General features: G+C 39.4%; 2 protein-coding genes across 5 annotated transcripts in view; one reads left to right on the top strand and one right to left on the bottom strand.

Moving 5' to 3' along the window:
* The window catches only part of DCLK2 (doublecortin like kinase 2), a 94584-nt gene extending 92467 nt beyond the window's left edge, over positions 1 to 2117 (top strand). For 2 of the 4 annotated variants that reach the window (XR_010794663.1, XR_010794664.1), the window contains one exon: positions 926 to 1013. Coding sequence is in view for 2 of the 4 variants with exons in the window: in XM_066632088.1 (XP_066488185.1) it covers positions 926 to 1141 (216 nt within the window). In the remaining 2 variants the exon portion in view is untranslated. Of the gene's footprint in view, positions 1 to 925 lie in introns of all 4 variants that reach the window. The other 2 variants (XM_066632088.1, XM_066632090.1) reach the window with 1 other exon arrangement.
* Positions 2118 to 3916: 1799 nt separating this feature from the next.
* LRBA (LPS responsive beige-like anchor protein) overlaps positions 3917 to 26325 on the bottom strand; it is a 542055-nt gene continuing 519646 nt past the window's right edge. Inside the window, exons 53-57 of the mRNA XM_066631587.1 lie at positions 25515 to 25682; positions 12992 to 13093; positions 11394 to 11590; positions 6355 to 6506; positions 3917 to 5315 (exon numbers count right to left, since the gene is read on the bottom strand). Coding sequence (XP_066487684.1) covers positions 5225 to 5315; positions 6355 to 6506; positions 11394 to 11590; positions 12992 to 13093; positions 25515 to 25682 — 710 coding nt within the window. The 3' untranslated portion in view covers positions 3917 to 5224. The remainder of the gene's footprint in view (positions 5316 to 6354; positions 6507 to 11393; positions 11591 to 12991; positions 13094 to 25514; positions 25683 to 26325) is intronic.

Consider the following 26325-nt stretch of genomic DNA (forward strand, 5'->3'; position numbering starts at 1 on the left):
CTTCTGAAAGTCCAGATCATTTAATATCAGCAGGTTCACCCACATTTACATTCCTGCTGACATTTTAAAAACTGCAAAAGTTTCATGAGCAACTTACCCTTACAAAAGCCATGCAGACTCTCCCTCAGCAAAGTTTGTTCTTCTATATGTTCCAAGATTTTATTATTGATTAGGTATTCCACTATCTTACCTGGAACAGATGTTAGGCTGACTGGCCTGTAATTTTCCAGTGCCCACCACCTTTCTTTTTTAACTATTAATGTTACATTATGTATTCTAACCTGTGATTGGCTTTTCTTCTAGAAATCTGTGCAATCCCCTTTTAAAGGCATCTAGGCCAGGTGCCATCACCACACTCTGTGGTAAGGAGTTCCACAGATTAACTCTACCAACACTCGATTTTAGTGGATGTCCCCTGGTTTTGTTGTGTGAGAGGGAAAAGAACATCCTTCTATCCACCCCATTCTTAACCTTATATGCCTCAGTCATGTCCCCCTCAGGTACCTTGAGGTTTTAATTAGCTCGGTATCTTGATGCTAATCCACATCAGACCACTATTTGTTATCTGTAATAGCTACAGCAGAATCCAAGTGTTAACCCTTTTTTGGTTTTTATAACTAGGCATGTTTGCTTTTTCTTTACCAGACTGCAAATGAGAAGTTGAACTTTTTTTAAGCTTTAAAATTGATCCCATTGGCATTGCAATAGCATGCTTTTTCATGCAGTTCCTGTTAACACTCTGGGTGCTATGCATGAGAAGCTAGTCTTCAAAACAGGACATAAAGTCCACACATTTGATTAAGATCTCTAAAGTTTGTTATTTCTCCTTTTCTTCAGACGTGTGCATGCATCAAATGTGTTTTTATTATATGGTGTTTTTGGTGAGTAACAGTGGTTAATAATTTCATTTTTATTTGCATTATAGAACACAGCTCTAGATAAAGAAAAGCAGATCTTCAACAAAAAGCGCAATCAGGACTCTGATCAAGCTGCTGTGGAGCAAACTCTTTCGACAAATGCTGCAGCTCATGAATCTTCTACAGTTGAGCTCAAGACATTATCTCCTGCTGCCTCTGAGCCACTTAAACTCTCCATGCACTCTGTTTCAGCATGTCATGACGATACTGCAGGATTAATTTAATACAAGTTCCACTGAAGCCCACTGCTAGGTCAGGAATCTGTCCTCCACTTCTGTTCTATTACCCCATCACTACAGTAGTTCATTCAATCTGAATGAAAGGGATGCAGGTAGTACATACAATAGTTTTTAGTACTCTGCTGGCTGTTACATTTGGAAATTTATTTTTTAGTGTTAATATAATTTCAAACATTGGAAACTGAATGAATTAATCTACTCTGATGATAATCATATCTTGAGATACAATCTATAAATAGGAAGAACAGTTAAGAGGCCTCACCCAGCAAGCTCAGTGGGACTCTGCCCAGCAGAAGAAGAGTGGGAAGCTCTGATCACTCTTATGCAATTTTAGAGTTCAGTTCCTGAGTCACTCTGGAGAGGCTGTTCTCCTAAAGACTGGTCCTAGTGGACAAACTGTACAATACTGAAAAGCAACCTCTGTGTGCGCGCGTGTGTTTGAGTGAAAGTGGGGACACTGGACATTCTGACTTGAAATTTAAAGCTTAGATATCATGAAATTTAAATACAAAAGTATCACAATAATGAAGAAAGCCTTTCTTTTATATGACATCTATAGGCCATGAAGATTTTTCAACCATTGCTTGTTCTGTACAAACTTTTCCTTGTCACTATTGAATACAAGCAATAAGAATTGTCTGGAATAGAAAGCTTGCTGCATGTTGCATAACCTACAATGGAGCAGTATATTTAAAGCAAGCCAACTTAAATAATGAACGAATGGTCACCAACACAGAATGCTTTTGTCATTTTCTTTTTTCATTGGCCCACTCGTTATAACTTCAGGAAGTCCTGTTTAGGGAGCAGTGATGCTAAATGTGCAGTTAAGGCTAGATGGAGTTGAGTCGTATCTTAATGCTTGTTTCAGTATTGTATGTACCCTGCTTGTTTCTTTTTGCTCCTTTTTAACAATTCTAAATCATTTTCTATTAGCCTTTACTTTACACTAGAACTATAAGACCTGCAATAAACATTCTTCTTGAAAAGAGTAAGTGGCAATTTTTTTTTTAAATTTTGAAAATTGGAATCCTGAGAACTGCATCCAAGAAGCCAGTGTTCTTTGTATATCTGAAAAGATAATACCCTCACATTTCAGTTTTTTTGCATCCCATGAAGGGTTTCTTGTGGGAATGCTGCTGTTATGGCATTAGTCTATATACCTGAGAAGAAGGAAGTGTAAGGACTATGGAGACTGTCATATGATGGCTCTTCCACACAATAACTATATGTAGATATTATTAGGGGTGATAATGGTGAGTAGAAGATGATGTTTTCAATGGCATCCCTGCGCAAATTGTAATGTGTATTCCAGCCCTGACATACTTCCTTTCCAAAATAGATTATGGATATATTATGGAAAACATTAATCTTTTCTTAAAACTATGCATTGGAGCTATAAGAAAATGGGAGATATGTTCTGACAGTTAAAGATTTTCTGTCCATTTTTTTTCCTTCAAAGCTCCATGACCAGAATGGAAGTCTGAAATTGATTTTATTTTCACTCTAAAGGTAAAGGATGAACACATGCCAAAGATAGCTAAGTTATCTTGCTTTTAAAATGCTGCTTTCATTGCAGAACATAAACATAAGTTTATCTATTAAAACTTTCCTAGCTTGTGAGGTATCAAAGAACCTTCCCCATGAGTGCGTGTAGCTGTTAACAGCTGAATCATATTCCTTTGACTGGACTCTACTTATGGGGTGCCTAGAAGAGGATTGTTATTCAGTTACTCCAAATCAAATCCTTTAAAGCACATTTTATGGGCTGTTATCTAAGCTAAGGAGGCATTTTAGAATGCATTGTATCCTTCTGCTTTCAGTTTTCTTCAGTCTATGTTCAGAATTCTTGTTTAAGTAAAAAAAAAAATTGGCACTGTTAAATTTTAGCATTTTTCCAAGTCAGAATTTTAAAAGTTGTCAAAGGAATACAGAAAACATTATGTGGCCTACTTCAGTGGTTCTCAAACTCTGAGGGAGCTTTATTCCCTCAGTAAGTTCTTGCAGGGGAGGGCCTAGTGCAGTGACATGATCCCCAGGATCACATCGCTAAGGGGGAGTGGGGTGTGTGTGCTTGTGACTTAGGTTATGTAGGCAGGGCTACAGGAGGTGTGGGGAATCCTGCATAGCCCTCTGCAGTGCTCCCCAAGGCTTAGAACGTTCGGAAACATTCCAAGCACCTCCTGCAAAACGGAAGTGCTCTGCACCCACTTTTTCCGAACATTCCAAGTGTCAGGGAGCACTGCAGAGGGCTGCGCAGGGCTCCCCACACCTCCTGCAGCCCTGCCTATATAACGTTAGCTACAAAACCCCCCTTTGCCCCTCCATACAGACACGATCCTGGGGACTGCTTCCCTGCCTCTCCCCTTGTAGGGACGGGGGAACCTTTATGCAAACTGGTGGGTCATGACCCACCAGTTTGAGAACCACTGCCCTACATCATTTTGCTGCAAATGAGTGAACAGTTCTTCACTTTCAAGGCTACCTCTGCTGTCAGTTAAGTGAGGATTGGGATATATTACTGATATTAGATTTGGACTACATTGAGTGTAGTGATAAATAGAAAATTCCAAGGAATTATCTGTAAAAGCAGCTGGGCCCAAAACAAGAGCAATAGTATAGACCAAGACTAACTTGTTTTGAAAAAGATAATTCCTAGTTAGTAAACTGGATTTTCATTAATTAACAAATCTTCAGATGTATATGAACAAGGTGCATTGTTCCTTAGCAGCAAGATAGGATTCTATTTCAGCAAATGACACATTAAATTACAAATGCCTTTTATTTAATTTCTTTTTTTCAAACTGAGTTTTTCCCCTTTCAGGTTTTTAGAGAGAATAGTTGATTGCTAGAAAAAAAAGGAAACTGCTTCAAGTACGCAGCTGGAGAAAATTATATACCAATATAGGTATGGAATGTAGCTTTCAAATCTGGATAGATCACAACATACAAAGTAGTTATTTATGCAGTACAGACCTACAAAACAATACAGGTCTTTTCACAAATATTTTCACAGAATTCTGCACAGCAATCTTGTAGAAAAAGTAGAATTTATGCAACACCAAAATTACATTGTTCCCTAATATAAATTTTTATTAATATCCTAGGACGGTGGAGAGAAGGTATTCTGTATGGTGAACATGATTGGGCAAGGACTGATGGGAATATGCCTTGTTTTCATAAACAGTACTAGGTATGGCTTGTGTTATACAGCTCTCACAAGTCATGTTTCAATGTACATAAAACTTTTACCCCATAGTTTCTACAGCCAAAGATGCAATCACCTTCAGCTGCCAAATGGATGTTTTTAGGCAGCAGAAATGTGCTTTGAATCTACACATGATTTAAAAATATAGATAGATTTGTTTTGAGGAACAATACGGATTTTGGTGTGCACTAAAGGAGAGGACAGAAAACCCATTCAGGACTCACACTTGATATCAACTCTGTTACTGATTTCTTCTTCTTTAACTGCACAACAAAACAGAAAGCTAAACACAAAACTGATCATTTAGACATAGAAGCATGCTTGATCATCAAATTGATGGAAATGTATATAATTATTCTTGATTCCCAAAAAAGTCAGTGCGGAAGTAGTACAATCATTATAAAGGTACAAGACAAAATGTGGTATGGGTAAGCCCAGTTTAAAACCACAGTATTATAACCAACTTCCTCTGTTAAAATCAAATATTCCTCAAGATTATAAAGATTTACATGAGAAATGTGTTTCATAATAGAGCTAGTACAAGAATTTTAACTTTCTTTCTCTCCCGATACATGGATCAAAATAGAATTACTATGACTAAAAATATAGATTTTTCTTTTTAAGCTACAGACCCCAGCAGCCATTTTCTGCTTCTTTTTCCTTCCCCCCAAAAAGTCAAGCAAGGTCTACAAAAATAGCAATTAACTTTAAAAATAGCTTCTTCCAGCAATTTAAGTTACATTCAGATGTTATAATAACTATTTATAAGAACTGATGCTCTGGCAGGATACCAATGAGAGGCCTGCTATGCTTCAAGTTATCCCCTGAAAGCAGCTGCGTGTGCCAGGCAATCATGTCTAACATCAGTATCTGGTTTGGTATTCGTGATGCCACCTGTTGAAATCATTGTAGAAGAGCACTATGCTGCCAGAAGCCATGCCTGTCATTATACACCTGTGAGGGGGAGAAACCCAATACCATTCAGAAAAGCAGCTTTAGCACTTTTATGCAGAGGTCACAATGAACTAAACATGCAACTTTGAACACAAAACAGCTAGGCCAGGGGGGTGCAAACTTTTGGACTTGCGTCACATTGGCTCTTAAAAATTGTACAGAGTGCCATAATACATGTGTTCTGATTACCTTTGATTAACTTTGACCTAGCTCTGTTAAAAAAATACTTTCTAATCTTTAAAAAAAAACATACAATACTCACTCTTGTACTCTCATTTTGTGCAGCACTCATTTTCGAATTAGAAGAGTTCACACTCTTATTTATGGACAGTTATTTTAGACTTGCAGTGTACCAGATCTGGCCCTCCATGTCTTGTTTTGCCCACCTCCAATTTAGAACTCTTAAGATTACTTGAACCCAGTGGTACAGATCTTGTTTTAAACACTCACAACAATTTTCTTCAAGGTAAAAAAAAAAAAATCCAGACTTGGCTGCATAACAGATGATAGGAAGGAAGACCCTAAATCCAAGAAGAATGCTGCAGACTGACACTGAAATGGAACTAGACCTATAGCCTCTTCAGAAAACAGAACCTATCCTTTGCTCATACAATGAATGGACACACTATGCACACATTCAGATGCATATCTGAAATAATGCTTGTACAAGCATCAGTGCATAGAAAAAGTTCCATTCAATTATGAGAACCCTGCTTTTGGGGGCTTTTCAGCTGTGGGGTGGACTCTGTGTGGCCATAGTATGTGCTGGAGAGGCAGAGTCTTATCATCTCCCATCAGTGTGCATGCAGAAAACATGTCCAGTTGCCTGAATATAATTGTGGGCTTATATCATTGTAACATTAGCCAGCAGTAGTGCATGAATCAGTCACTCCTACAACTAAGAGGAGAGACTGAACTTTTCTATGACTTTTTCAAAGCCCCCCTCATTGCAGGATTGCCCCTGCTAATCAAGCTACACCCAATGAAACCAATGCAAAGTGATAATAGCTGAGGACACTGAAACTGACTTGACTCTCACCTTTGGTCAAATGAAAGAGCCATAGACCGGATTCCAGCATCACAACCAGGATAGGCAAAAAGCTGCTTGAGGTTGCACACCTGCCACACCATAACAACCCCATTGTCCCCTCCAGTAAGGAGGTACTGTCCATCACGGCTCAGGTGAATTGCCTAAAGAAGACAAAGACGCAACATGTTAAAACAACAGTATTCATCATTGTGTTGTCTTTCCTACCTTAATTGTCTTCACAGGATACTGTAGTCTTTAAAAATCATTTCTTGCTTTTCTATTGCTTTTAGCTACTTTTGCTAGCTACCAAGGACACTTTGTGTACAAAAGCAGCCTGTGGGATACAATTAAGATTTATACATACAAATTTTGCACAACTGCATATATGTGCACATATGACACCTGCACATATTCTGTATATCTTTATACAGATCTGTATATAACGTGATGGTTGGGAAACATACTGGAAAAGTCACAACGTATCTTTTATTACTGGCTATGGAATGTACAGTGTCAACTTGGTGGCCATTATAGTTTATTTGGCTGCAGGGACTTACTCCTTGGCAAACTTGTAGACAACTACAGTACCAATTTGCCAATTACCAGATTCACAAACAACAGCAGTACCATAAGACAATGTTCACACATTTTCATCCTTCCATTTCTCTTGTTTCTGTCTAATGCTTTTCTTGCAAATATGGTGTGGTAAACCTTTTCTGCTCACTAATATTCTATCACGTTTGCTTGTAAATGTAGCTGGGGTAGACAAAGACAATAAATCTGATCCCTCCTTGGTCAAATAATAATAAAATCATTCTTTGCTAATCTTTATAGTTAAGAACAGCAGCAACTGTTACCCTGCACATGCCTGATCTCGGAAGATAAGCAGGGTCAGGCCTGGTTAGTACTTGGATGGGAGACCGCTTGGGAATACTGGGTGCTGTAGGCTTATACCATAGTATTTCGAGACTGAAGGTTGCCAACCAAATAGATAAGAACACTTTAAAGGCCATCCAACTTCTTGGGACAGACTAAGGGCCCTATCCTACTTTCCAGCACCAATGGAGCCACAATTTGTTCCTGAGGTAAAGGAACAAATGTCCCCTTACCTCAAGGAGGCCTCCGTGACTGCCTCTCCACCACAAGATGTAGCATACACCCCATTGGTATGGCTGTATTAGCACTGGACAGTTGGATAGGATTGGGCCCCAAGTGAATGCACAGTTTCAAGGTCAATCTGCACAAGTGATTTTTGATGTATTCATTCAGAAGATCCATCTTCTAAAGCAGGGGTCTCCAAACCCTGGTCCAGGGGCCAAATGCAGCCTGCAGCAAACCTCTATCTGGCCCATGGCCAGCCTCTTGTCCCCTGAAAGCCTCTGGCCCACTTGACTGAACATGACCAGAGCTGTGCTCTGATTGCATCTGGAGGGGGTTCTGAGGGCTGGAGAGGCTGAGTGAATGAGCCCACTCATCATTTATTTATTCACTCATCTAAGTTCCATCTCTAATTTATTTATTTAAATTTTATATTTAAACTTTTTTCTGGCCCTCAGAACTATGGCAGATATTTCATGCTGCCCTCTGGCCAAAATGTTTGGAGACCCCCTGCTCTAAAGCACAGAATGGCTGTTTCCACCTGTGAGGACATCTTGACAGCCACGTATCTACTTGCACAGTAGCTGGGTGTGATCATAGAACTGGAACTCTACCCACTTCTGCATCCAAGGCATACTGAATAGTTAATATTATAAGAAATATATTGCAAAAAGTAGGTCATGATTCAAACAAATGCAACTACTTCCATGCATCCAAAAGGAATTTGAATTTGTTTTCTCAAACAGCACTCCTACACGTCACAAAGAAAGCTGTTTCTGAAACCATAGAGATTTAAAAGCTGTTTTTGATGCAGCATGATGGTCTGGTCTGCAAAAAATGTCAAAAACTTCACTGAATGTGTGCCCCTGGGCATGCCTAAAATTGGATGCAAGCCATATAGGATGGAAATCACAACTTAGGGCACAGTCCTAACCAGGTCTACTCAGAAGTAAGTCCTATTTTGTTCAGTGGGGCTTAGGAAAGTGTGGTTAGGATTGCAGCCTTAGTTAACAAAATTTTAAAAGTGCCCAGATTATTTTATTTTTAGCTTTTTCAATTACAACCTCTATTATTTTCTTGATCAAATGGTTTCAAGTCCATAGTTTACTGCACCATAAGTACCATGGTGAGCACCACACTTATAAAGTGGGATGTAATTTATATTATATGCCCTAAGGAAAGTCGGTAATGCTTTTGTAGAGAAGTGTGGTTTTGAATTACTATTATGCTAAGTTCATTCCTTCAAATATATGCTATGCTATAGACACTGTAATGTCTTTTAACCAATCTGCATTAAATATGACAATCAAAATCAGTCATTCCGTACAACTGAGGGTTGCTTTAGAAGGCAGTATGTCCACAGGTTGTATCATTGCTTCTGCTCTACTTGTTCAGTGACCAAAGATGCGCTGGGCATTTTCTACATAAGAAAGGAACTATATTTGCTATACAAATGTATTCAGAACATTTCTCTCTCTCTCTCTCTCTCTCTCTCTCTGTGTATACACACACACAAAGACTGATACACACAGAGATGACACTAGAGACAGGAAGCAGGATGATGAAGCTGTCAGTAAATTGTTTAAAAGAAAATGCTGGACTCATGGTATCTAATAAACCAAATACAATTACTAAAAAGATTATTCATTATAAGCAAAATCAATATCCATTTCTTCCTCATTTCACAAATGGCAATCTCCTAAGGGTATTTTTGAAATTGCAGTGAAGACCGTGACAAATAATTATTTGCTACAGTTATAAAATTCATCTGATGAAAATCCATTAACCTTATGGTTATGGTTCACTTGAATGTTATACTGGAGGCTTTTTATCAGAGAAATGCTATATTAAAAGGAAAATTAAAGCCATTAATCTTTAACTCTTCTACTACCAATGAAGTCAGTGGATTTCTGCACTCTTGATTAAATAAAAGATGGGGTTTGGAGTTTTACCAATAGCTTGTGGCATCTGAACAAGTCACCTAGATATGAATGAGAAATAAATATATATGAAAAAGGTCAGTCTGTCAGGATTCCTATTCCATAACATGGCCCCCAGGATTTCACCAGCAGAGAATGTGCTTGCTCTTAAGAAGTGGTCCACACAAGATATGAATCAATTTAATGTTTTGATGTTTTCTCACTATAGAGGGTATTTGGGATTCCACTAATTGACAATCTAATGATAGCTGATTTTTCTTCAAATACGTATATAGTTCAGATGTACAAATAATCCTCCAAAGCACATAGTTTAAGGAATACTCCATATTCTTTTGCTTCTGACTTACACTCCCTTGAAGAGACTCAAAACCTAGGTTCTTGAAGGCCATTACTCTTAAAAAGCAGGCCTGTCAGCATGACAACACTGGCATAAACCAGCAAAATGCCTGTGAGATACTTCACTTTTCAAAACAGGCTCAGGAAAGAAAAATAAATTGGTTCCTTTGGGTGGAATAACATGCTGGTCTTGTTTAGGATAGAATAATTTTACTTCTTCGGACTGCCTGCCGACTTAGATTTAAGTTACTTGTTAAGATATCTAAACACTGCAAAGCAGATCTGCCATGATATGCTGTTAGCCTAAGCTCTGCTGAGCAATACAATATTTAAAACAAAAACAGGTGGAAAGCATTGATTAAGCTTTGAGTATATCCAGACAGACTCAAAGTTCCCGTTAGCATTTTTTTTCTTTTTGGGGGGTACTTGTGTACATGACAGCAAATTAGAAGATTGTACTGCCTGAATATAACTGAAAGCTTCTATTTTTTTTAACATTCTACAAGCCCTGATGACATAGCAGAGTATCTGCTTGAGAAATTATATTCTGTTTCCTTCACATACTCCAATCTCCTACCAGCAACAAACTGCAAAACTGTTGAACTCCAAGGCTGTTGGCAAAGACCGTAGTTGCCACTTGCCTTACAGCATGACAAAGTACAAGAACCCTGGGGAAAAGGCTGTGGATTGTTTAAGACTGTGGATTGTTTAAGAAAAGGCTGTGGATTGTTTAAGACTAAGACTACTGGGGGTGGGAGGAAATAATGGCATGATTTGTGAGTGCTACTGGCCTAGAGAGTGCAGAATTTCCATTGCATAAAACAACACTGCCCAAACCTTGACAATAACAAACACTACCGAAATTGTTTCAGCCAACAAGGGATTGCTAGATATTTTGCAGATTTACTTGTCTAAACTGACAACATAATCAAAATGGAAAACAACAGATTATCAGTACAGTTATTGTAGAAAACAAAGGAAGAAATGACCCTCAGTACTAAAGGAATTATGGCAGAAAGGCCATAAACACTTGAATGTGAATTATGGTTGGTGGGACAATTAGAAATGGGTATGCCAATTTATATTATTTATAATGCAGGAGTAAATGTGAAACAAATTATAGGGTTAGCTATTTGTAAATTCTCATGCAGACTTCTTTTCAGATTATTAGAGCATGATAATTATTCGCACGAGGTTATAGCATCTTTATGCAGAGCAATCCCCATACAGCTTACTAGCATCCTATTTCTTCTATTCCCCCGACCTTGTTGCACACCCACAGATCAGGGCACTACTAAGAATAGATTGTCCATGCACAACTCTCATATCTAGTGATTTAGCAACACATGGAATAAAGGCTGGGGATAAAAAAGAAGGCATTGCATTCCCTGCCAAGCTCTTGCAAGTGCAAAATAGGACGGGGAACAAACAAGGCTCTCTTGAGTTCTATAAAGATCCCTTCAGGTGCAGGCATTGGATATCACTGTTTTTAATTTATTTTCTCTCCCTGTTCCCACATAATGTTAGAACAATGAATATTTTTTTAAGTTCCGCTTCAACGTTTTTTATCTTCATTCTACTTTTCTTTTACTAATTTGTTGCCTAAGCATAAAAATGTAAAACATCTTTGTCATTTGACAATGCTGTATACACAACACGCTTCAGCATGCTCACCCTTATATTGTCATCTGTTTCCATAGTGGCATGTAGTTTCCCATTCACACTGAATACACAGAAGTGACCATTGTCATAGTATATGACACAGTGACCCTCTCTTGATGCCTGGATAAGCTTTGCTTTCAGGCAGTTGTCAGGTGCTTCCAAAGTCCTTAGTAGATCTCCATTCATAGAATGTATGAGACATGGTCCTTCTAAAAAATAGGTGGTGGGGGAGAAAAAAGGTAAAGCTATCAGATCTTTAAAATCTAGAGATGCTAGCAAACCACTACAAAAACCGACTGTACTGGCCAATCTAGAGACTGCACTAAGAAAACATTATGAACTAGTTCTGTAAATCACTGCTGGGCTGCTCATTCTAAAGTTCCACTGAGTAATTGTGAAAAGCAGAATCTGGTATATATCGATATTTGAACAAATTAACATAGTGTACCCTCCGAAGCTCTAAGACTGAGATATGAGTAGTGCTGGCTGAACAACATCTGGAAACATTTGGTAGAAATGATTCTCCCTGCCCTTGAGAACCAACAAATCAACCTGTAGATATTGGTCTAGAGCAGGGGTGCCCAAACCCCGGCTCGGGGGCCACTTGCGGCCCTCGGGCACTCCCAATCCGGCCCTCAGGGAGCCCCCAGTCTCCAATGAGCCTCTGGCCCGCCGGAGACTTGCTGGAGCCTGTGCTGGCCCAATGCAACTGCTCTCAGTGTGAGGGTGACTGTTCAACCTCTTACATGAGCTGTGGGATGAGGGCTCCCTCCACTGCTTGCTATTTCATGTCTGTGATGCAGCAGTGGCAGCGGAGGTAAGGCCAGCCTTGCTTTGTGCAAGGCCTTTTAGAGGCCTTGAGCTACTGCAAGACCTTCATTCATTCATATAAGTTCCATCTCTAATAAATTCATTTGTGTAAATTTATGTAAATTTATTCAAATTTGAAATATAAATTAATTCTTTTTCTTTCCCGGCCCCCGACACAGTGTCGGAGAGATGATGTGGCCCTCCTGCCAAAATGTTTGGACACCCCTGGTCTAGAGAAACGAAAAATGAATACTTTTTCACATTGCAAGCAGAATGGAAAGGGAAAGGTTATTTGTTCCCAGAAGGATTCACACCTTGTAGGTGAATTGTGCACACACGCAAAATATAAAATTGGTACAAATGACACTTCATTGTAAAAAGAACAAGAAGAAGTGAGAAGCCCAGTGTCCATTTCTATCAAAACCTAAAATACAAACCCTATATCATTTACAATGCAATCTTGGAGATGTCAAGCCCTGAACTCTCTCTACACATTAAAAAAAAGTATGCTCATTTTAAAAATTGCTGCAAGAAGTTTTGTTGTGTTTACTGCAACAGAGTAACATGGCTACCCCTCTGAAAAGAGGACATGAGAATCAAGATGAGACCAAAAAGCTATATTACATGTCATCGCTTCTTAGTCTTTCAGTGTGGGAATGTTGAAATTCAACTTTTCTCAATTGTAAAGGACAAAGTATTATATAAAATTTAATTTTAATATCCTAAATGATATGTTTCAGCATGAAAAAGCAGAAAAAAGATGCCATGCCAAGCTTAGAAAAGATTGTGACAAAATTTACCTTTAGAACCACTTATTACCAGACCAAGTTCAGCACAAATTGCAGTACAGGTAATCTCATAGTCATGTCCTGTCAAAATCGCTCGTGGAGTGGCAGAATCACCTATGGTGGGGGAAGGGGAAAAGATTCCTTAGCCACACATAATTAGGATTACAATGTTTCAGATTTTGTGTGTGTAAACAGAAGTATCTGCTGAAAGACATGCATTTGTTGTGATATTCATTCAAGTTATATAGAGATGTATCCCAGCAAGTACACAGCATACATGTAGGTAAATAAGATAAAGCATTCAAAATGTAATATTTTAATACAGACACTTAATTTAAACCTCATACCAAACCATGGGTTAAGCTCTGAAATGGACAGTATAGGCGTGCACCCGTATTTGCGGGGGTTCTGTTCTGGAATCCCCTGCGGATACCGGAAACCGCAGATAAGAGCAAACCCAAACAAGTGGTTTGCAAAAAGAGCTCTTCCCAACTTTCCTGAGTCTCTCCCAGGTCAGCCAAAGTCTTCCTGCAGCCTCCTGCAGTCACTGAAGAGAGTGAAACAGCAAGCAATCTCACTCTTCCCAACCTCTTGGAGTCTGCCAAGCTACTTGCTGTCTCCCGGGGTATCATTCACAGTTCCCCCAACATAGCACCCTTCCTCTGCCAGCACGCTTCTCCTGAACCTCACCCTCCCTCTTGAGCTCTGTTTGACCCACTCAGCCACCCTGTGACTTCGAGGAGATCCGAAGAGATCCGTGCTGAACTCCTGGCAAGAAATCAGGCTGGTAGACTGAGGCTAGCAGAGGATGAGGCAAGTTGGAACCTGCTCTGCAGAGAGGCCGAGGGGTAGAGGAGAGAGGGCAAACTGGAGAGCTGACTCTCCCCCAGGGCAGCTGAAGTCTCCCTGCAGCCTCCTTTAGTCACTTGCCAGTGTGCCTCTCTGAGTTGGGCAGCTCCTCCCTCACCTTCACCTCCCCTTTGACTGCCTGTTGACTGGACTAAAAAAGACTGCCCTTCTCCCCACCTCCTGTCCACCTGGCGGGGGTTTCCCAGCCAACAGCCAGCAGCTTGGCAGAGGGCAAGGCAGGTTGGGAAGAACTCGCTCACTTGCTCTCTCGTTCTCTTTCTTCAGATATTGCGGGGGACTTAGGCTGCCCTGGGAGACTCAGGCAAGTTGGAAAGAGTTATCTCTCCTGATGTTCTGCTTACAATCCCAACAAGGAAAGTCTTGATTAGTGAAGTGCCTTCTTGTTGATCAGCTTCTAATCTCCTGGCAATGTGCCCCCCCCCCTTCTCTCTTCAAGAGACTAGGTGCCATGGGCGCCACAGTTTAGGGAGATTAAGCTTGCCTCCAGACTGCTGCAGAAACTTCCTGACTTCAACTATTAACTACACTGTTCCTTTAACTATCTCCCCCCCCCGCCCTTAAGTACATACACACACATGCCACAGCCTCTTGTTGGTTTCAGACACAGTTAAGTAATTTGTGCAATGGGGAGGGATTTATAAACCCAGGAAAACTGAAACTGCAGATACTGAATCCACAATTAAGGGGCACACCTGCATGTCAATCTGTGTTTTGAAGTTGATTTTATTTTCCATTTGCTCAGCACTCCCACTTATACAGTTAGAGGCCTCCAGAGGTTAAATGACAGCTGTAAATATGGGGTGTCAATTCAGACACCATGCTAAACCATACTTAGCATTACAGCTTGCCCACTGCTTGCAGATGTAATTTGTGTATGTTGACATCATGCCACACCATAGACTTCCTTCACAATACTTTGGCACAATGTCTGAAATGAGCCAGAATGTGCTTATTGCAGAGGCAGTTACACAACTGAGACAGGAGTTCACCGACTGCATTTCATCTTGGCCTTTTCACTGTTCTGAAATGTCAGCCACAAGCCTGAGCACCAGAGGTGGTTAGTCACAAAGGTCTGGTCCTGATACATGTGCCAACAGCAGGTTCCTTTTACTTTCAAGAGAAACTGTATCTTCAGAGCTTGTGGAGTACTAAACTGTCAGTCAAACAATTTGCGTAAATAGATGAGGGCATTGGCATGAACCACTGTTTAGGGCAGAGGTTTTATTCTTTCATTCAGATATACGAGGGTCGCCCAGAAAGTAATGCACCACATTTTTTTTCTTCAACAATTATTTATTGAACACAATGAAACTTACACACAAGAAAGAATGATGTTTCTTCTACACTCCCTATTTTTCCACGTAATCTCCGTCCAGTTCTATGGCCTTCCTCCAGCGAGACACAAGGGCATGTATGCCCTGTTGGTACCACTTCTTGTTCTGGTCACGAAGCCATTTCTGCACTGTGCGAATCACCTCTTCGTCATCCTCAAAATGTCTTACGCGAATGGCATCCTTTAATGGCCCAAACAAGTGGAAGTCTGAGGGAGCTAGGTCAGGGCTGTAGGGTGGATGGGGTAACACAGTCCAACCCTGTTTAGTGATGTGTTCCGAAGTCCTCAAACTTGTGTGAGGCCGAGCGTTATCATGTTGAATCAAACATTCACCTGGGTTGTTATGGTGCCGAAGACGCTGGAAGCTCTTCTTGAGTTTGGTTAATGTCTTCACATAAGCTTCAGAATTAATGGTGCTGCCTCTTGGTATCACATCAATGAGTACGACGCCCTCACAGTTCCAAAACACAGTGATCATGACCTTACCGGTGGAAGCAGTTGCTTTGAATTTTTTCTTCTGTGGAGACTGAGGATGACGCCATTCCATCGACTGTCGTTTTGTTTCAGGCTCAAAATGGTGAACCCAGATTTCATCACCTGTCACAATCCTGGACAAGAACGCTTCCCCCTCATCTTCAAAACATTTCAGCAACTCAGAAGAAATGTTTTTTCTGAGAGATTTGTGGTCCACCGTAAGACAGCGCGGAACCCATCGTGCACACACTGAGTAATCAAGAGCACGGATGATTGCATCCACACTTCCTTTGCTGATTGACAGCTTCAGCGCCAACTGCCTAGTCGTTAAGCGTCGGTCCTCGCGAATGAGCACATCAGCAAGCTGCGTCTTGTCAGGTGTGACAGCCGTGGATGGCCGCCCCGAACGCTGCAAATCTTGGAGCTCTGCCGATCCGCCTTCTAATGGCCTCACCCTCTGTGCCCAGCAACTAACCGTACTTCTGTCGACTGCAGATTCTCCATAAACTGTACACAAACGTTTGTGAATGTTCCCAACAGTTTCTTTCTCCGCAGTGAGAAATTCAATGACGACACGCTGCTTGTAACGTACATCACTTACAGACGCCATTTCGAAACACTGCTGCAGCTACGCTATCTGTCTGAAGAAACCAAAAATTTGTGTGCACACTCCTGAAAATTCAAATAATGTATATCTAAAGTTTTGCATTCGTACCATTACTGTAGGCTGAGAAAAAAAATGTGGTGCATTACTTTCTGGGCGACCCTCGTATAAAAGCAAACTTCATCACAAAGCCAAGTTTCATCACAAAATACGCATTTTTAAAAATTCTTTCTAATGTCCTGCAGTATTTCCTTGCCAATCACAGTTTAAATGCTGGCATTCCACTGTTGAGCACAACTAAAAAATAATTATTATTATTATAGTTCAATTATTTTGTCAACTTCAAGCAGGAACCATTTGTTACTGCTTAAAATATTATAGATTTGAGGAATATGGTTTTGATAAGTATATTCTTTTTCTTTCGAAGTGGTGTCACCATGCATTTTGCAGAAGGAAGCATTGAACTTCAAGCAAAATCACATAATGATTTTTCCCCTGAAATGTAAAATATATTACATTTATACATTAACTCACATTTACATTGTCAGCTATCTGGTGTTCATATCATTTTAATTGCAACCAAGTTAAAATTCCACCTAGGAAACAATATAGTTAAGCTATTTGATTTTTACTTTGACTGCATAATCCAAACCAATTTTAATTTTCTCCCCAACTGTAAATGTGAATTAACATGGTTCAGGATCCCAGGAATCATGCAACTGGCCTTTCTCCAAGAGCAATCTCCCATGTCAAATTACATATGAAGGAAGTGGCCAGGATAGTTGCAGTAGTTATGCTTTGTACCCAATTGCCTCCACATTTGAAGTGCATTTATTATTGTTTCTATAGTTTGAAACCTCCTTCCAAGCTGCACATGGGTTTGTGCAGGTGAATCAAATGGACTTCGAGTGTCCTGCAAATAGCACATCCAGACCAATGTGTGTGGATTATCCTCAGTGGAAAAGTCTACACAGCAACGACAGAATGTGGACAATATGAAAGTGGAGAACTAGGACAAATGCCACACATATATGGGGCATATATAAATGCCACATCCTGTGGCAAGGAGTTCCACAGACCAACCACACGCTGAGTAAAGAAATATTTTATTTTGTCTGTCCAAACTCTCCCAACGCACAATTTGAGTGGACGTCCCCTGGTTCTGGTGTTGTGTGACAGGGAAAAGAGCATCTCTCTTTCCACTCTATCCTTCCCATGCATAATTCTTCCAGTTTTTTGTAATCTACACTGTTTATCACTATGCTTCTGGACTCAAGTAGGGGTGGTGATTTTGCCCTTTAAAGCCCTAACTGGCTTCAGAGTAAGTTATATCAGAGACATCCTCCTCCCTTATAAACCAGCATGCACAGAGTTTTTCTTTTTTACCAGACATTTTTTGTGTTAAATATTTTTCCTCTTTACTGAGTTAAGTGATTATGATTTGTTCCCTTGGTTTTTCAAAGTTCTTTTGCTTTGATTTTGAATTCTTTTGTTTTTATTACTGATTTTATGCAAAAAAAAAAAAATGTTTATTACATGAGCCCCAGAGGCCCCAAGGTAGAAAATAAACTTTTAAATTATTTCCCTTTGCCTGCAAGAGCCATTTCTGTGAATGAGATTTTTTTTTCAGTTGTTCCCATTGTCTTAAATGTTTTTGATTTAGTAGGGTTATATAATTTAAAAATATATAATGAAGTCAGGAACTTTATATGATCTCTTTCAAAAGCTTACCACCAAAATTTCTTAATGAAATGAATTTTGGATCATTTTATCAATAAAACATTAGCTAACTATACTGACTTGAGGATGTTTTGTTTCTTTAAAGCTATGCGACTTGAGGTGCTTCCACCCTCTTGGCACTTCATCACTGTAATCTTAGGAACACAAGTCCTTTGAAAAGTCAGGCTGAGTCCTTTGATAAAAATGTTAAGCATTTAGGGGTCTTCATGCTTCTGATTTTTCCAAATAATGGGGTCAACTTAGAAGCCAATTGTAGAGCAGAAGAGATTTCTTTGACAGTTTTTAAGTTCTTGCTGCCTCAGAAGACTGTCATGGTTTTCAATAAAGCAAAGGGAAAATTTTATTTTCCTGCTGGTTTAAGGGGCACCTCTTCAAAATTTTCTAAAAACATTTTGGGAAACTGGTTTCCAGCTCTTCTTTGAAATCCTGGAGAAGTGACTTCAAAGAAAGGCCAGGCTTTGTCCCTTAAGCAGGTTTTTGACCACTGATCCAAACTCTAAGTAAGGTCTGAAAAGAATGTTGAGTATATCTTTATGGAGATTCTTAAAGAAAGAACAAGTCAAATGAAGCTAAATAAAGTCAAAATCCTGTACAAATATAAAAAATGCAACTGTTTTGGAGATCTGCTTTCCACAATTCTGTATTTAATGCTGTCTCCCAAGCTCATTTATGAAGCATTACTTAAAACTTGAACTTGATCTTTAACGAAGTATTCACATCACAACAAAAACTACAAATACTAAATCATATACAACAGAGCAAAGTATATTACCTCTAAAGTTACCAAACAGAACTAATCTGTTCTGGAGACTCCTTTCCCCCACCAACACTTTGCAGACACTATTATTTTTATGGGATAAAAAATATTTCATAAGCCCAGAAATGAAATTTCAGAAGACAAAAGGACACAGTATGATTCATTCCTGACTATGGGGATATTTTGCTAGGGGAACAGAAGGAAATTCCTTGGAAACAGCTTCCTATAAAACATTAATACAAACTCAAACTCCAGTTCTAAAATATTGAGGAGAGTCTGTGCCTTTCTTGATTATGAACAACTCTATTAGTGCTCTTTCATTCTCCTGGCATTGAATTTCATAGTGCAAAAGTGAAAGAGAATATGGACATCTTAAACTGGCAAACACGTGTAAGAATTAGTTCATGTATTTTAACAAACTCACAGTCCAATCCTATGTATACTAAGAAATAAGTCCTGTTGAGTTCAATGAGACCTATTCCCAGGTAAGTGTGTATAGGACTGTGGTTTTACTCAATTCAGCAAATACTGATGAGCATTGCCTTCTAACCTAATTGTTCTACAAACTAAACATTTTTTCCTTAAAGGCAACCTCTTCTAAAAGTAAGCATGACCAGAGACTACATTTAAGACTAAAAATTGAGTTTTGTAAGAGTTATGTAGATTTCAACTTATTCTGCAGTTGCAGGAGGTACACTGTACTTTAGCATGACAAAATCAATTTTACAATGCTTTATCTCAATGCAAAATTAAATGCAAGGTTAGATCAGCTAACCCTGCTATAATTTGTATTGACTGCTGTTACAATAATATCCTAAAAGGGTAGGTTAAACAAGAGGTATGCATGTGCCTTTGAAATCCTTGAAAATCTTACAATGAAAAATTGAGGGTATGTAATGAATAGAGAGCAACTATAAAACATTTAAAGAATGCAATCTTCCTACATGCCAGCACATGTGGTAAAATCCCTAAAAAGGGAAAAGTGTTTCCTCACCACCTGGGATGGCACAAAAACATGCACATAGCAGCTAGTTATAGGCAGTTAGTTATAGAACACCCAGAAAATCCCATTTCAGGTTATATAGAGTGATCTTCTGCCTTCAGGTATTATTTTAGCCCTTGACATCCTAACTTGATAAGTTATTCAGGAAAAGTACTCTGAAGCATAATTTATTTGCTCACTAGAAGAGAAATGAGAAAATATTTCTAGAGAATTAAAGTGTAGTTATGGTGATTGTGGACAATATTCTCCTAGATCTTTATTATTCCATCCACATAATTATACTGGGACATTCTAGCTTGCATGGAACACCAAATAACAAATGAATGTTATATATAGTCCTATTAGTTCCAATACAGTGCATATGGTATACGTTCGTTAACCTTTATTTGGCATAAATATTTGGTAAATAAGGTCTGTGAACAAATACCATACTGAGAATAGAGACCTAAGCAATACACAGATATACTGTGCACACATAAATGTACACACAAATACATACAAACATTTTTTTTTGTGCTGCGTCTAAAATCTCTTGCCTCTCTATGTCATGTAGTCTGGTTATCATAAGCCTGATAGTAACCTCAGGAGAGGGAGCCCCTTGTAGATCAACCTCAAGTCCCATCTGTTGGGTTTTTTTATAGAACAGGGCTAGGCAAGGAGTTATCACTGGATCGGCCAACAGCCCCTTTAGCAGCAAATCGCGATCAGCCCTGAAAAAGACTTTGGCCCAGTATTTTAAAAAACTGGACCATGCATGTAGCTCCAACCTATGTTGACCTGACTCCAGACAGAGTGCTGCATATGGAACACAATGCGGTAAGCCAAAAATTTTGTAAAGGAATTTGGACTGGACCCTTTCGATTGTGTTATTTAATGCCGGCATCCATACAGTGATGCCATATAAAATTTGAGGTATGACTTTGGCATTAAAAGCTTGCAAAGCAGCTGGTATGAATGAGTTGCCCCAAGAAAAGAAAAAACAAGTTATGGCTTGGACAGCTGGTCTGGATGAATTAATTTCAATCAAACGATGGGAGGACCAGGAATGCTTATAATGAAACTGAAGGCCAAGGTACTGGAATTCCTTGACCTGCTGTATTAGTTTTCCATTGAAAAGCCAAGACTGTGGTTTCCATAAGTTCCCAAAAACCACTGTTTTGGACTTTCCATAATTTATCTGCAGAGAGTTAGTTGCGAGATATTCAATACAGGCTTTAACCAGTCTTCGTAGGCCTATTTTTGTACGGGAGATTAGAGCCATGTCATCAGCATATAAAAGTAAAGGAACATCCACTGATCCCAATTTGGGACAATGCATGTCAAACTTTGTTAGGAAGGGGGCCAAGTCGTTGATGAACATATGGTATACGTTAAACTTTTATTCATTTAACATATAAATATTATTTATTTTACAACTTTACCATTGTCTATAAGTAGTAAATAAATTCTTGCTTTGCCTGGAAAATGAAAGCCTGCATTACATCATGGAGCACTAAACCTTCCTAGTCCTTCTGGAGAATTTCATGAGTATCCTTTCAGTGACACTTGAGTTTGAATATAGAGTTTCAAAAACTGCTCTCCATCTCATTAAAACACAACTGTTAGCCAAGTCACCATTTGAATTACTTGTGCCCTCACAGTAGGAATGGGCTGAGAAATAAGGGGGCCAACATTCAGAGCTAGACGAAGAAATAGGCTTCAGTTTTATTAGACCTACGTATAGTTGGTTTGACACATGATGGCGAGAACATGACTTGCCCAGTCCAAGTGTATGAGCACTGACACAGCCCACCCAATTGCTGAGTAAAATTTGAGGCAATGCCTTATAAAGGTCCCTATGAAGCCATTCACCTATGGATGTGGCAAAACCCTACTGTAGTTTGTAATGGTTTGAGGGGGCCTCTTACAAAATCTGCTAAGGGTTATACTGTGGAGTGCCCTACCTTGCTCATCCCAAACACTGAGGCAAAGCATCAGTTGTGGGCGTAAATGTCACACCCTTTTTATGTAGGCCCAAGATAAACTCAAGTAACAAATCTTCCTTGAAGTTCACAAGAGGAAACTGTCCCAAACCGTGTGAATGCCTGATGGTGCAAAATTTGCGCAGATCGAATTGCTCACAGTCCCTGCTGAAATGGGACACAGTGTTGTCAGCCAAGCTCAGCTTTCTCTTCTCCCCACACAAGATTCAAATGGGTCTTCACTCAAGTGTAGAAGCATTCCTTCCTAGCTATAAAGTGAATATAGAATCATGTTATAGTGAGTAAGAGTTGCTGCTGCCTACATGCAGGGCCAACTCATCAATGAGGTCAAGTGAAGTGGTCACCACAGGCAGCGGATTGGCAGGAAGCACCCACTTTCCTCCACTGATCCTTCTCCTCCTCCAACTTCCAGGATTGGGATTGAGCAGAAATGTGGAGAAGAATAAAGTGGTGGGATAAGTGTCAGAAGATATTGGGGCAGCTCTGCCTACACTGGCATTTTCCAAATCAAAACTTGCCCTCTTTAATGATTCTGCAGTATACGCTAGATGATTCAACATATATATCTCCCTCAGAAAAACAGTTCTAAGAAAGCAAAATGTAAAATAAGCTACAGAACACTAGGTCTGGAAAGTGCAACGTGGCCGACACAAACACATACATGCATCTCAAGGCTGCAGCCAGAAATTTAAAAGACAGAAGGCACAAGCCTCAGACTATTACATGGTTAATCACCTGAACAACCAAGAGAAAAATCTGGTTACGCTCAACTATAATTGAGATGTGACAATAACTAAACATTTAAAGTCTTTTATCTTTAAAACAGAAAAAAAGGTAAAACTTTTATCTTTTAAACAGAACCATACTTTTCTACCTAACTTTTGTTCACTCCACAGAACAAGATGGGTGCACCTTTGAGGTAGCCAATTTCTAGAGAAATTTCTACACAAGAGAAAACTTTGTGTATTACATAATTATGACAACACATTAACTGTAACAAACATGGCAATAAGATGCTTCTTGAACAGTAAGGAGGGTAGGAGCTTTCTACAACACACACGCTATCAGGTAATGAAATATTTTCACAGATGGGCTATTTGACCATCCTGGGATGCAATGCATTCCAAGGGTGAAGCAGAATACTTGTTTTTCAACATTGCCAGCAAAAACCACAGACTTTTGCTACATATGTGTTGGCATCCTTCAGTCTCGGAAGACTATGGTATCGCGCTCTGAATAGTGGTTCTGGAACAGTGTGTCCTCTCCAGTGTGTGAAGCCTGGGTAAAGTAGATATGGAGGATAGACTGGGATCTTTTGCTGCAAAAGGAGTTATATTACAGAATTTCAAATCATCACCAGCAGATGTCACTCTAGGATGCTTGATTATGGACAGCAAAAAAATTAAGGAAAAAAACAACAGAACTGGAGAACTTGAACAAAGGATATTTGGCTAAAAGACTACAGTGAAATTATGCTACAATTATATACAGTTTTCATGTAATTAATTTGAAAGCAAATTAAATCAGAACACTTTGTAACATGGAAGTTTGCAGGTTCTAGTTTCTAATCTTGAGAAATTATTGTTGCCTGGCCTACAAAATTCTATAAACATGCAGGTAAACTGTACTTGTCTAAAACCCAATGCAATGAGCCCACATATTGGAATGATGGCTTTCTTAATGTAAAGCTATAACGTCTTCTTTAAAAATGTAATCCACAACTATCATCCATTCAGCTGTTTAGAAATCTTATTTTTAGGTTTATTCTTTTCATTCTCAATGCCCTAAATCTGGATCTCAAATATTTTATGTTAAAGAAAATTATCAAACTGAAGGCCCAATCCTATCCAATTTTCCAGCACCAATGCAGCCACAATGCAGCCCTGAGGTAAGGCAACAAATGTTCCCATACCTTGAGGAGGCCTCTGTGACAGTCCTCCCACCACAGAATGCAATGCACACCCTGTTGGCACGACTGCATCTGTGCTGGAAAATTGGATAGGATTGGACCCTGAGTCCATGAAATATTGCCAATATTAATTTTTAAGCATTGTCATCACTCCTTCATTTTTAGGTCATCACAGTCCCCAAAGGCATGTCATTTTCCCCCCAATTGTCATTTCTCATTTGATATTAAGAATGCATTGTTGCATGGGTTTTGTTTATAAAATGGGAAATTTCAGTAAAAGATTATGGAATCAGATTAGACCAAAATTAATGTGAATAAGAAAAAAACAAGCCATCCTAAGTTATTAGAAAGTATAAATGATCTCTGAACATAGTAAAAATTTGCACAGCAATACAAGAGCTATTTTCTTTATTGAATGTGACCCCCAGGTTTCCTTTCACATAAGCCTTCCTTTAGGAGAAGGATTCTTTGTTTTGGTGGAAGACTGTTACCTCCAGAGGAAGCTCTTTTCCGTAGAGGAAGGAAACCTCAAGATCAAACCCAATGTTTTTCAGAATTTATAAATCAGTCAGTGCCCAGTTAAAATAAGGAGGTGTATTTTTATTCACACCACTAGAAGGTTTTGCCTGAGAAAAAATAATGCACATGTACAGTAGCTGATTTTCATCACTCTGGCAGCCATTTCCATTGAGCTGACTCTTAAAAGGACAACGTAGCACCACCTAACTAGCCCAACTAATTCAGAAAAAACGTGTGTAATTTTTTTTCAGCAGTAGTTGGTCAGTCTATCTTAGGAACCATCTTAATTAACACACTAAGGGCGCAATCCTAACTGGCAGTGCCAGTCCTAACTGGCAATCCTAACTGGCAGTGCTGGCTTTCCAGCACTGGCATAGCGGTGCCAATGGGACATGTGCTGCATCCTGCAGTTGGGTGTCACTTATGGAGACCTCCTCAAAGGAAGGAAATGTTTATTCCCTTACCTTAGAGCTGCATTGCCCTTATGTCAGTGCTGGAAAGCACTAACATAAGGGGTTAGGATTGCACCCTAACTCTCTCTCTCACACACACACACACACAGACATTCACTCAATCATAGATGCACACAGATCTCCTTCCCATCTTTTGCCTACATCTCCCAATTGATGGGTAAAGCGAACAAAAGAGTCATCAGTACCTCCCCTTCTTTTGTACCTCACCTCCTCCTCCATTATGTACTGAAGAAGAAACTGGAAATTAAATAAAGCATGAAAGAAAGAAAAGACTGCTAGCATTTGCTGTTGGGTATGGAAATGTTTTAAATATCTATAAATTAAACACACAAACAAAAATATGAATATTCAATTAAAATTGAATGGTATCCAAACCCCACTGGCTGTTTAAAGATAGTAATTAAAATCACTTCAAATCATTCAGTCTACCTGATTGCCTGTTCTTCTGCATTAGCAGGTTTGTTCTGTGATTTGACAAATGAGAAGATATCTATCTGTGCATTAATTTGTGGAAATAAAAATTTCACTTGGTACCTCTACAACACTACCTGTAATCCAGAGTACTATTCCAATATGCTGGAAGCCCACAGAAACTGTACCCCAAACATCAGGTAAAGTGTAAGGGCTAGGCACTGGCCAAAGGCCCACAAACTCATGAGAGGGTCCTGACTGTGTCAGTCTCTGAGATCTCAGTACCTCCAGCACTGATTCTGTACGTTGTGACATCAGTTGCTGGGCAAGGATGTCATGGAGGCCGAATCATTAGTATGCAAATAAAGCCACAAGTACCATTATGCAGTTCTGCTTACATAAGAGTAAGTGTAGTACATTGTTGAATTTTCTACTTAGTAATAAAATATTTTTCCCTTACCACTTGGGTTATCACCAATGCAGTTCGTTTTGCCATTCCAATACCACAGCAGCAGTGTTGCATCACGAGACCCTGAGAGAATGTAACAATTTCCTCCAATGTAAGATTCAGAACGGGCCAGGCAGGTGACTACATCCCAGTGTCCAAACACTACTTGTATCAGTTTCCCTGAAATGCACAAAAAAGATTTAAGTTTGCAATCAGTACGCATATGATTAGAAGGTAAATATATTGTGTAATGTGCATATGTGGTGTGTGTGTGCATGCACACATATGTGCAAACGTGAAACTGAGTCCAACCACTGGTCCATCTAGCTAAGAGCTGTCCAGATGACAGGGTCTCCCCCAAATCTTCCCAAAATCAGGGTCTCCCCAGGGCCTCCCCCTGCCTCAGACCACCTCCTGGCTGGATGCATAAGGCGATGATAGATTTGATTCTGTAGTATGGTGAGTGTTAAAAATTTTTGTGTCCCCATGTGCCAGATGCCTTAGCTACACCACAATTTTTACATGTGTACTTGGTGCTGGGAAACAAAGGGTAGTATATAAATCTAGATCAATAAATTTTTTAAGAAGTGTAGACACTCCCAAGTCTTCCGTAGATTATCTATTTTAGCCTGAAATCCAAGTTTAGTGCAAAAGATTTAGTGAAAATCTTTAGAACAGCATTCTAATATACAGAGGAGATATTCTCCCCTGACAATTAAAAATGAATGTGGTTTTTTCCTCCCATTTTCTCCATTAGTAATACTTCCTGGATTAAAATTTGTGCAGTTTCTAGTATTTTCCTGTTATGTACTTTGTATATCAA

Source organism: Tiliqua scincoides, chromosome 6 (genome assembly GCF_035046505.1).
Source record: "Tiliqua scincoides isolate rTilSci1 chromosome 6, rTilSci1.hap2, whole genome shotgun sequence".
Lineage (NCBI taxonomy): Eukaryota > Metazoa > Chordata > Lepidosauria > Squamata > Scincidae > Tiliqua > Tiliqua scincoides.